This window comes from Dendrobium catenatum, unplaced genomic scaffold (genome assembly GCF_001605985.2).
Source record: "Dendrobium catenatum unplaced genomic scaffold, ASM160598v2 fragScaff_scaffold_509, whole genome shotgun sequence".
NCBI lineage: Eukaryota > Viridiplantae > Streptophyta > Magnoliopsida > Asparagales > Orchidaceae > Dendrobium > Dendrobium catenatum.
In genome coordinates, this window is record NW_021318971.1 from 65,545 (window position 1) to 76,976 (window position 11,432).

At 34.2% G+C, this 11,432-nt stretch overlaps 1 protein-coding gene across 1 annotated transcript in view; it reads right to left on the reverse strand.

Annotated features, from left to right (window-relative positions):
• The window catches only part of LOC110115090 (IAA-alanine resistance protein 1), a 27,325-nt gene extending 27,015 nt beyond the window's left edge, over positions 1–310 (reverse strand). The window contains exon 1 of the mRNA XM_028694614.1: positions 34–310. Coding sequence (XP_028550447.1) covers positions 34–186 — 153 coding nt within the window. The 5' untranslated portion in view covers positions 187–310. The remainder of the gene's footprint in view (positions 1–33) is intronic.
• Positions 311–11,432: the final 11,122 nt, after the last annotated feature.

Here is an 11,432-nt window from a genome sequence, read left to right on the forward strand (position 1 = left end):
ATGATGATGATCATGATCATGATGAGCATGATGGTGCTGATCGTCGGAAAAGGCCGGAGAAGAGAAACGGCAGGAAGGCGAGGCCTTTTCAGTTGCGACACATAGGACAACCACCGCCCAGGTAGCAACAAGGAGTAAGTGGCCGCAGGGGAGACTCCGCCTCGCAGGGATTGCGAGGAGCGCCATTGGCGTCAGGGGCACGCTCAGGTAATCCGCTGACTAGGAGGCTACAGTTAACAGTTAAGGCCGCGTAACCCCTGCCTCGCTTTGCCCTAACCCACACCGCCACACCGGCACCAGCGCAATAAAAAAATAAAAATAGGTTTTAGAATTTACGCATATACCATGCTATTATTTATATATTTAAATATTTTTCTATCACATTTAAATATTAAAATATTACACAAATAAATATATAATTTTAAATATTAAATAAATAAAATAAAATAAAAATAAATTTTAGACATTAAATATATAATTACTTCAATTTTATATAATATATATGTAAAAATTCAGACTGGCCACCGACTGACGTCGAACTTCCGCTCGGCCAACGATCGACGGCTAACTTCCACTTGACCATCGATCGACGCCAGATTTCCACCTGGCCACAGTCTAATGTTGAACTTCTGTCTGGCCACCAAGTGACGCTGAACTTTCTTTCGGCCACCGATCAATGCAGAACTTCCGCTCGGCCACCAATCGACGTCGGACTTCCCCCCACCACCGATCAACTATAGACTTTCGTCATACCACCGCTTGAGGCCCTCGCCTTCGCCGGACCACCTCTTGAGGCCCTCACCTTTGCTGAACCACCTCCTGAGGCCCTCACCTTCGCTAGACCACCACTTGAGGCCCTCACATTCGCCGGACCATCACCTGAGGCCCTCACAATTGCCGCACCACCACTTGAGGCCGTCACCTTTGTCGGACCACCACTTGAGGCCCTCACCTTTGCCAGACCACCTCCTGAGGCCTTCACCTTTGCTGGACCACCACCTAAGGGCATGAACTCCGCCAGGCCACCACTTGAGGCCCTAAACTCCGCCATACCATCAACTGATGTTAGAGTTCTGCCAAATCACTATCGGACTACTAACTGACGCCGCAAATTCCAAGTGATGCCAGATTTAACACTATATTTCAACCATACAGTTGACATTTATAATCCGATCGCCCTCAAGGACGAGTCAGCTCACTGTACTCAACTCAAATTCCAGTGAAATCTTTTCAACTGGGCTAGGTCTTGTGGTTTTTTTCCTATTCAGGGTTTTCCGCGTAAAAAATCTTGTGTTCTCTGTGTGTAAGCTAGATATCTGTGTAACACTAAGACGTAAAATTACAACTCTATCGTCGCGTATAATCTAGCCCACAACAAGTTTGATTTTTAAAAGTTTAATATATGGCAATAATAATTTAAAGCATCCTATTGATAATTGTAGACCTAACTTTTTTTTTTTTTTTTGTTCAAAAATATTTGGTATTAAAGTTGTTTGAAATTAATATAAATATATAGAAAATATTAAAATATGTGTAAAACCCAGTAAAAATATAAATTTTATGCATATCTATTAAAATTTTCAGTAATCAAATATTAACAATTAAAAAAAAACAAATTTTTGTACGATTGAACAATTAATCTTGGGAACTATTTATCTTTTACATCTAATTAAGTATTTATACTAATTATTTATATGTATCATCAAAAAATAATCATGATCGGGAATGAATCTCAAGCAAATTTGAATTTAAAATTTTCAAAATTAATTTTGGGACCTTCCGAAATCCTATTTTAGCCAACTTTATAGTTGAATTGAACATCTCGAATAGACGAATCCAACAACACCAAATTCAATCAAAGCTGAGCTCAAATGAGTCCAAATTGAGGGTCTGAAGTATATTTGAAAGTTTCAAAGCTTAAGTTGGACGACCAAATGATTTCCAAATGTGACATGCTTATAATTGAATCGAGCGACTCGACAAGAAGAATCCAACAAGTTCAAGATCATTGAATTCTGGCATTATTAAGACACTCAAATTCTCCATAAATGATTCATAATGAAGGGAATCAATATTGGTCATCAATCTGAAACACACCCAACCTACCCTTGATCTTCTCACTATTTTACTAGCCATGCTACTCTAAAAAAATTATAAATAGACCTCTCATTCTTCATAAAATTGAGAAAATGAAGGAAAAGGAAGAGGAAGAAGGAAGAGGAAGAAGGAAGAGAAATCTGATATCTCTCATGCCACCAAGCTTCTCCTCGACCACTGCCCGGCCACCAGCGGACCACTAGCCATCGCTGGACCATCGTTGGACCACCGCCGGCCACCAACTGTCATCAAACTTCGAACTGGCCACCGACTGATACCGAACTTCTGCTCGGCCAACAATCGAAGGCTAATTTCCGCCTGACCACCGATCAACGCTAGATTTCCACCTGGCCACCAACTGATGTTGAACTTCTACCTAGCTACCGAGTGACGGTGAACTTTCTTTCGACCACCGATCGACCCAGGACTTCCGCTCAGCCATCGATTGACATCGGACTTTCCCCCGACCACCAATCAATTATAGACTTTCGCCCAGCCAACGACTGACACTGGACTTCTGCCCGGCCACCGATAGACGTCGAACTTCCACCCGGCCACCAATCGGCGTTAAACTTTCGCCCGACCACGAACTGACGCTGGACTTCTACCCGACCACCGACTGATGTTGAATTTCCACTTAACACTCTCTACTATTGTAATTTCAACATTTTTGAATTACAGGATGGATCAAAGCTTGTAATTCATTGAAACGCTAGTGATATTATTTGAATTGGGCCAAGCCCCATGTTTTTTTTTTCTTTTCTAGGGTTTCCACGTTAAAAACTTTGGTGTTTTATCTTTTCTGTTTGTGTAATGGATATTCATGTAATGCTAAGATGAAAAATATCCTCACACTACTGCCACGTATATTCTTGCCTGCAACAATATTATATTAATACTTATCTATCTTACTGGGTACATTTCAATTGTCAAATGAAACTTAACAAAAATGCCCTATTTGATAAATCATGCACCAAATTGGCCTTTATGTTCTTGCACAAATTGAAAAATGAAAAATCAAAATTAATAAAATTCTAATAAATACATATATCAGAAATGGCTCTAAGGCAAACAAGAATGTTTATTAAATCATGTGGGATGTTGTTCCATGTGCCATTAGAGATAATAAAGCATATAAGGGCTTGAAGGGAAAACTTAAACATGGAGAAAGCATACACTCTCAAATAATCCCACAAAAAGTACTTTTTTATCCATGGATAAAAAAAGTGAGAACCTTTCCCCACTTTCAACTTTCTAATAAAGATAATTTTTCACAATAGAATTAACATTTGTATGACTCCATCAAAAGTGAGAAAAACAAGGAGCTTTAGGGACAATTTGAGTTACAGAAAAAAGAATGCATAGTAAAAAGAATATATTGTATTTGAAATGTTTGAGGTTATTTTGATGAGTGTAAAATGAACGTAGAAGACTTTTTTTATTTATTTTATTTTTTTTATTTTTTTGCATGAGATAAAACTAATGTAATGTAAAGTTAAATGATGGAGGTGGCTGGCGAAACTGGCCAATGGTCGGGTGGCTACGACCGACAGTGGTGGGAGGTAGTCGACTGACAACTACGGGAGGTTGTGGCGAGTGATGTCAACACAGTTGGCTTACAGTGAAAAGGGAATTAAGCCAAACCTGAACAAGTTTAAAATACATCAAAAATGAACTAGGGAGTGAAAAAAATTATTAGAATTTTACATTACATTCTTTTTTCATCATGCCACACACCCAAATTTCATTTTATAATGCATTTATTTAATCTTAATTCTCTGCTCAGCAAACCAAACAGCCCCATAATTGCACGAAGAGACTAATAAAAATTCAGCCACCAATTTCACAAAAGAGAAGTATTAAGAGATGAACTTCTTTATGCATATAAATTTGCAAATATAATTGAGTTCAACAAGATTAAACAAAAAAAAAAGCCAAGGCTTCCATTAACCAAATGTTGAGCAGCATCATTCCATATAATACTTTGAATTTTCTTAAATTCTCCATCATCCAAGTGGAATATAAAAATGACTATTAATCTTTTTAATGGTGACATTATGCATAGAAAATCTAAAACAATAGGAAAAATAGATCTTAAAAGAAAATTTAGGCTTAGTTTGGGATGGCTTTCTAACTGCTTCTTAAAGTAGTTTTTTGGTATAAAAAATTACTTTAAGAAGCAACTAGAAAGCCGTCTCAAACGAAGCTTTAGTCATTTGTAAGCATCAAGAGAGATTAATTTGTGTTTCCAACCTACAATCCAGTAGTTAAGATTATCAAAAGGTGATTAATAATTTGGCATTTTTAGCTTGTCGATCATTAGAGATATACTAAGATAGGTCAAGATAATTTTTTCCAATTATATGCCAAAAAAGTGTCAATAGGGAGGCTTCACTATAATCTGGCTTGGCGAATACAATATTAGATTTATCTAAAGGAACATTCAATAATCAATACCATTCTTTCTTTGAGTAAGTTTAAGATGTCAAGCATAGTTTTGATGGCGGGCTCGTTAGCTTCACCAAAAATTAGTAAAAAATCAGTAAAAAAGGAAATGAGAGATCACCGCACCATTTTAAGATATATAAGCATAAGTTATATTATTGCACATATTTGTCAAGGTAGACGAGAGCCTATCCGATCCATTGATCATATAGCAAATAATTAGGGAGATGATGATGCGGTGCATCACAGCCATCCATCGTCCAAGCCTTTATTTACCTATAGTTTATTACCTAGAATTATCCTGTTAGTTGTTTTATGCTTTCTGTTATATGCTGCAGGTTCCACTACCGTAGTTTCCATTTGTAGGGTGATAGTACTCTTTTGCTTTTGCTGCTAGTTGTTATTTTCTGCAAGAGGCAACACCTCTTGAGTGAGGAGGATGATAGTTGATTTTCCAATATACTTACAGGCTGAAGCCTTTTACCATCAGTTCTCTGTTTTATCTCTTTTAGCACCGCTTCTTCCACAGTATACCACACCAGATGAGGGGCATTCTTGTAGAAGACCAATGTTTTTTTCTTAGAAATATTTAGGCCAATTAAGATCATTTCACGCACACGTCTCATATATGAAACTCCAAATTTAAGACCTCTTAATTGATAACCAAAGCTCCTAACCAACAGACCAAGGTGATCTGCGTCGAAGACCAATGTTAAAATCAAAATAGCCATGAAGTTCTCCATTAATGGTTGTAGAAAAAAGACAGAGAGAAAACGCATTCATCTATCCACTTGATGAAATTTTTTAAGAAGCCAGAGTGAGAGAGATGTTCAAAAGGTGCGCAATGATTGATACTATCAAATGCTTTTTTTTCAATAAAACAATGGCGTACAAGGCATTAATGTTTCGATTATTCTTCAACCTGTTTAAGATTGCAACAACAAGAATAATATTCTAGAAATTTCTCAACCCTCCACAAAAGCAGTCCATGCTGGATTTATGATTTGGGTAATATAAAATTAATTTTATGTGTAAAAAGCTTAGCTACAACTTTGTAAAAATCATTGCAAAAAGAGACGAGCAAAAAATCAAAGATCAAAGATGCATAAAGTTTCTTGATAATAAGAGTGATAATAGCATGTTTGAATCAATTAGGCATTTTCCATTCGAAAACTATAGCACATCAATAATAAATGAAGGGCCAGTAGTCATACCGCAATAATTTTTAAAGAGTTTGGCATAAAGCCATCAAAGCCGAGGAAATTGTTGTCATATCAAAAACCTCCTTATTGATTTACTCTTCAGAGAATATATAGGAGATGGAGCATGATGGTCTCATTTATAGAAAGTATTTTATCATTTGGCATGTCACAAAATTCCATCCGAGAAGAATAGGTGTGATTATCCTGATTGAAAATAGGGTGGTAGTAATCAATGACTTCAAAGACGATGGGAGATTAAGATGAGAAGGTCTCATTAAAGATGATGACCAATTCTACAATATGTTTGTCATTGCCTTTGAAGTAGTTTGATTTAACTCTCTAATAAGTCCAACTATATTTAGTTGAGGAAGCGAAAGATTAGCTTATCTTGAATGACTTTGGCTTTCTTTGATAATTCAATGTTCTAGGGATCATAATCCAAATTTAGAAAAATAGGAGCATGTTCTCTGAGTTTTGTAAGATTTGACAATATATTACAAGAATTAGAGAAAATATCACAATAAATGTACCAAGTGCTTACTTAAGTATTGATTTGATAAACTTTGGTTTATTCTAAAGTACTACATGAATCAAATATCCTCTAGCAAAGTTGTTTCAGACATTCTTAATAATATTATCATAGCTAACACAATGTGTCAAAAAAAGCTTAAAGAGAAAAATATGATTTTATTTGAGAAAATTACTAATAGATATATTAATGGGAGAGAGGTCTGAGAAATAATGAGGATCTTATATGAAGAAAGTGAAGGGAGGTCTAACCATTTAGTATTCACCAAGGCTCTATTCAATTTTGATCAAAAAAGGTTGTTCTCTTGATTATGAAACTAAGGGAAAGAGAGCCCATTGCTATGTAATTGCAGAGATTAAGCTCAAAAAACAAAGGCTACATCAACTGTGGGGTCAATGACTAATTAAAGAACTTTTTTATCGAATGTGGGGTTGCTAGCATAAACATGATGGCCTGAACCCACTTGCTCTCTCCCCTTTTCTCCTTCTCTCTCTTCTTTTCTTTTCCCTTCTTTCTCTTCTCTCATCAACTAAGAAATGAAAATGGTGGAGAGAGAGGGATGGCGAGGGTTTTGATAAAAAAGATTTTTTATATTTTCATTACAAATGAATTTAATGACCCAACATCGCAAGACATCCTAAACTTCTAGAAAGCTGCAGAGCTAAATGCCACGATGTTGTCCACCCAACGCTGCGACTCTCAACTAATCAATTTTTAGGAAATGAGGAAAATATTAATTTGAGGTTATTAAAAAGTCTATCAAGGAGTAGAGTGGAGGCTCAAGATGCCAATAAAAAAATTTTTAAATGTTTTCAACCATTTTTCTCCCACCTTCAATATTTATTCTCACCTCTAAAAGGAAGACATTCCAAACAATCAATATTAAAACCATTACCCTAAGAAAGATAATCCTATCTTCTTCCTCAATTACATTGTCAACAAACAAATGTGATCCAATATTGTTAACCATTTTAGAAATACCCTTATGAATTCCGACAACATATAAGAAAAAAACAATAGTTTGATCTAAATGGAGATCTCCTTGACATCATTTGTAATCAACTTAAAGCTCCATGCCTACTTTTTAAGAATAAGGGTTTTTCCCTCAATGAACCAACGCCTCCATATATTCTCAATATCTATGCCACAATAGAAGCAAAAGAGAAAAAAAAAAAAAATTTAAAGAGAGCAAGGATATGGAGGTTATCTTTTAGTACCCGCAAACACTTAATAGAAATAAAAATTTTACCAGAATAAGATCTTCCAAGATCATATCCAACCAATGTTAGATTCCAATCCTTTACACCAACAATGACCTCTTCAAGAAAGAAAGAAACCTCATCTCTACAATTTTCAATATAGGACAGTTTAAAGTTATCAGTCTAAGGGATTTGTCAATTTAGTGGGGATGTTTAACTCATAGGTAGAACAGAAGAAGAGGATCCTCCATTCCAGCCAAATGAAGAAAAACCTAAAACAATGTCAGGTTTTAATATAAAAGTAAAGCAAGTTACTTGATAGTTAAGAAAAGAAATGAGAGAAATTGTTGAAAGAAAATTAATAAAAAAAAACATACACAAAAGCTCATTAGAAATATTGGAACCCTAAATGAGATGAAAATTAATGTAGTTTTTTGAATTAAATCGCCCTTTACTTGATCTGTTTTCCAAATTATTTAAAAGATGGAAGAAAATAAATTATCTGATAAGCGCATAGAAGCAAAGTTGTTAAATACAACTTCTCCAAGCTATTTATAAAACAAGAATCTTTCAAATACATTTTCTTGCAAACTCTAAGAAAGAACTGACCAGACAATCATCAAGTTATTTTCAAAGCATTGCCCTTAATAGAATCAATGTGTTGTTCTCAGCCAAAGAACGCCTTATACGATTACTACAAAGCTAAGTAAGAAGCTAGCTATTCTTGTCTGACCATGTAAACTAACCGCTCTTAAAGCTTTCAGAAGTAGCAAATATTAAACTGAAGATGCTAGCTAGCTACTGTACAGTCATGATATTCCCATTCCATAATGGTTATTTCCTAGAGGAATAAACATTACTGTAAGGTTAATTGAAGAAATAATCATGTAATACAGTAAATCAATCATATACTTAGATAAAATGATAAATGCGAAGATGGGTGTATAGAGAAAGCTAAAAAAGATTCAGAATAAATATATTAGAGATGAGAGGATGGCACCTTAGGAAGAAAAAATAATAAAAAAATAGGCTTCAGATAATTTGGGCATATATAAAGGAGATGAATATGCGCTAAATCCTAAAGACAATAAAATAATTATTATAAGAAAATTATGAAAAAAATAAAAAATTGTGCAAAATGATTTGCATAAAATAAAATTAACATCTTGTACTCAACATAAATGATTAAAAAAGAAACATTTATAAATTTGATCTCAAATAGGTGTTATAAAGTTGTTGATGAGATGAAAATCATACTTGATATATATATGATGTATCCTTATATGGAAGAAAGAAAACACACAAACCCCAGTTTTACAAGAGTGGTCTACTAGTATTGATTATCATCACATAATAAACCTTAGTAAGCATACATGACAACTTCAGCTGTTCAAATATTTTTATATATCATGTGCAATGATAAAGCCAAGATCCACATTAAGAGATTAAAGCTAGAATTTTGATTTTTAAATCTATAAGATCAGTATTTGTTTACTAAAATTATTGTCTAATTCACGAATTGCAATTAAATATGATGCTAATTAAACTCCTTTTTGCTGAGAAAAAGTTATTAAGCTTCATGTGTCCATGGGACTACTTTCTATAAAAGTTAAGTACAAAGGATAGTTGGGGAAAGTGCAGTGGTGATGATACAACCATTTCATATTCCTGAGGTGGTGATGTCAAAGGAAAAGAAATATAATGCTCCTGAGGTGCCTATAGAATAAAGCAAGTTTTAGCAGCTCATCTCAGAACCATTTCATAATTCATACTCACTAATCTGCATTTTAGTTCAATATCACATCTTAACTATCTATTGTAAACAGCTCATTTTTATGTCATTTTCTCATGCATGCCATATAGGTGGTCAGGTGGGCTTTTTGTGTGACCATGCAAATATCTCATAGATTATTTTTGCTCTTGCTTAGTTTTTTTTATAACGGCACTCTTACAATGAAAAATAATATATAAAACTCTATTATGATATTTCTCCTCCATTATTTTGTGCATTTCACTTAAGGGTAGTTTGGTTGTCTAAAAAAGTAATGCAATGTAAAAGGAATACACTATAAAAGGAATGCATGACTTTATTTCTTTTTGTTTTGATTGAAGTAAAGTAAATGCAATGTAAAGTGTAAAAAAGTTGTGTCCGAGTGGCCAACAGTGGTCGGCAGCAAGCGGTGGGCGGTCGGAGGTGGTGATGGCTTGAGGTGGCGGTGGCAAGAGGTGGCGGCAGCCGTAGGTGAAGGTGGCAGATAGTCAGAGGTGGCGGTGGCTGGCAGTGACTGACAAAAAATGCATTTGCGGTGTATTTAGAATCGCCCAAATAGGAGGAATTTCAAATGCACTAAAAATAAAATAGCCGGTCTACTCCAAATACATTGAAAATTTACTTCGCATTCCTTTTACTTCAAACCAAATATCAAAATTTCTAAAATCTCTACATTTGAAATACTTTACACCCTAAAATATTCCAACCAAACAGCCCTTAGTGAGTTACTATTGTCTCTCTTTCAAAATAGAATAAAATAAACCAAAAAATTACGTGAAGAACTTAATAAAAGATAAAACAACATAATTAACGAATATATGCTTAAAATAGAAGATATGTATATTATGATTATGAGACAAATTAAACTGAAATGAATTTATTTCGATGAATACCCAAATTCATGATCGAATAGTTATAACCAATCATTTACAAGATAGAAGCAATTTAAGTTTCTTGGGGTTGATGAAAAAGATGAAACACAGTAGTTTTAAATGAGAATTTGGCCATTACAATTACCACATGCTCTTCCACATCACCTTTATTTTTAAAAATAGGAACCAACACACTCCTCCACTCACATGACAACTTTTTAGTCTTCAAAATAATATTAAGAAGTATAGTAAGCCTTGAAATTCGCTGATATCCTAAGCATTTTCAAACCTCTATTAGAATATCATTATGTCCCACTAGTTTTCCACACTTCATTTTCTTTATAGTCTCTACAACTTAGATTTTACTGATATGATAATAAAAAAAATTATTTTCATTTAGGGTGCTAAGATCATTGAAATCAATTATACTCTCACAATCTTCACTAAAAAATTATCAAAATATCTTATTCACTTATGTTGAATATTCTCTTCTAAAAAAAATACTTTTTTTTATCTTCATCCTTAATTCACTTCAATTGAATTAGGCCCTACTATCATGTTGCTTGGATAAGTTAGTACATTCATAAGAAAATATAATAATATTAAAAAACGTTGGGTTTAAATGAAATGGAAATGTTAAAATATATGTATACTTAAAATGCATGTGTACATACATAAATACACTTGCACAATTAAAATATTTTAATTTAAAAGTTGGACAATTTTTTTACAATTTGATACACATCTCCAAAAGGCATCAACTCCAAGGTCTTAAATCTTTTTGATGTCTATAGCACTACTCCCAAACCCATGTCTCGATATTCCTCCTAAGACAGCTTTCCAAATCTTCTTGCACAACTTGCACGCAACATAGGTAACTACCTACCTCAAAAACTACATGAGTCACACTCAAACCTTCTCCTCAAACATCCTCAATCACAATGCCTCAAGAAAACAAGCCATAACCCATCTTCACCACCTTTGTCTTCTAAATGCTTATGCACAAACTAGTGTAGTCACTTTGCATGTAGGCAAGCCCAACTTCTCCATCTTACCTAACACATACTTTTGCACCACTTGTGATGCCCCATGATCTAATTTGGAAGAATTATTCATTTAATATTTTAAGAAGTAATAACCAAAACTATCTAATATCATCTATCAGTAATAAATAAACATATTCTATAATTTCAAACATCAATGTACATTTTTATATATATTCATTCTCAAAAATCATATACACTACTTAGGGCTATAACAAAAAGAATAAAACCTGAAGAATCCTAACTAGCCTCATACTCTTGCTCCCCTACCCTG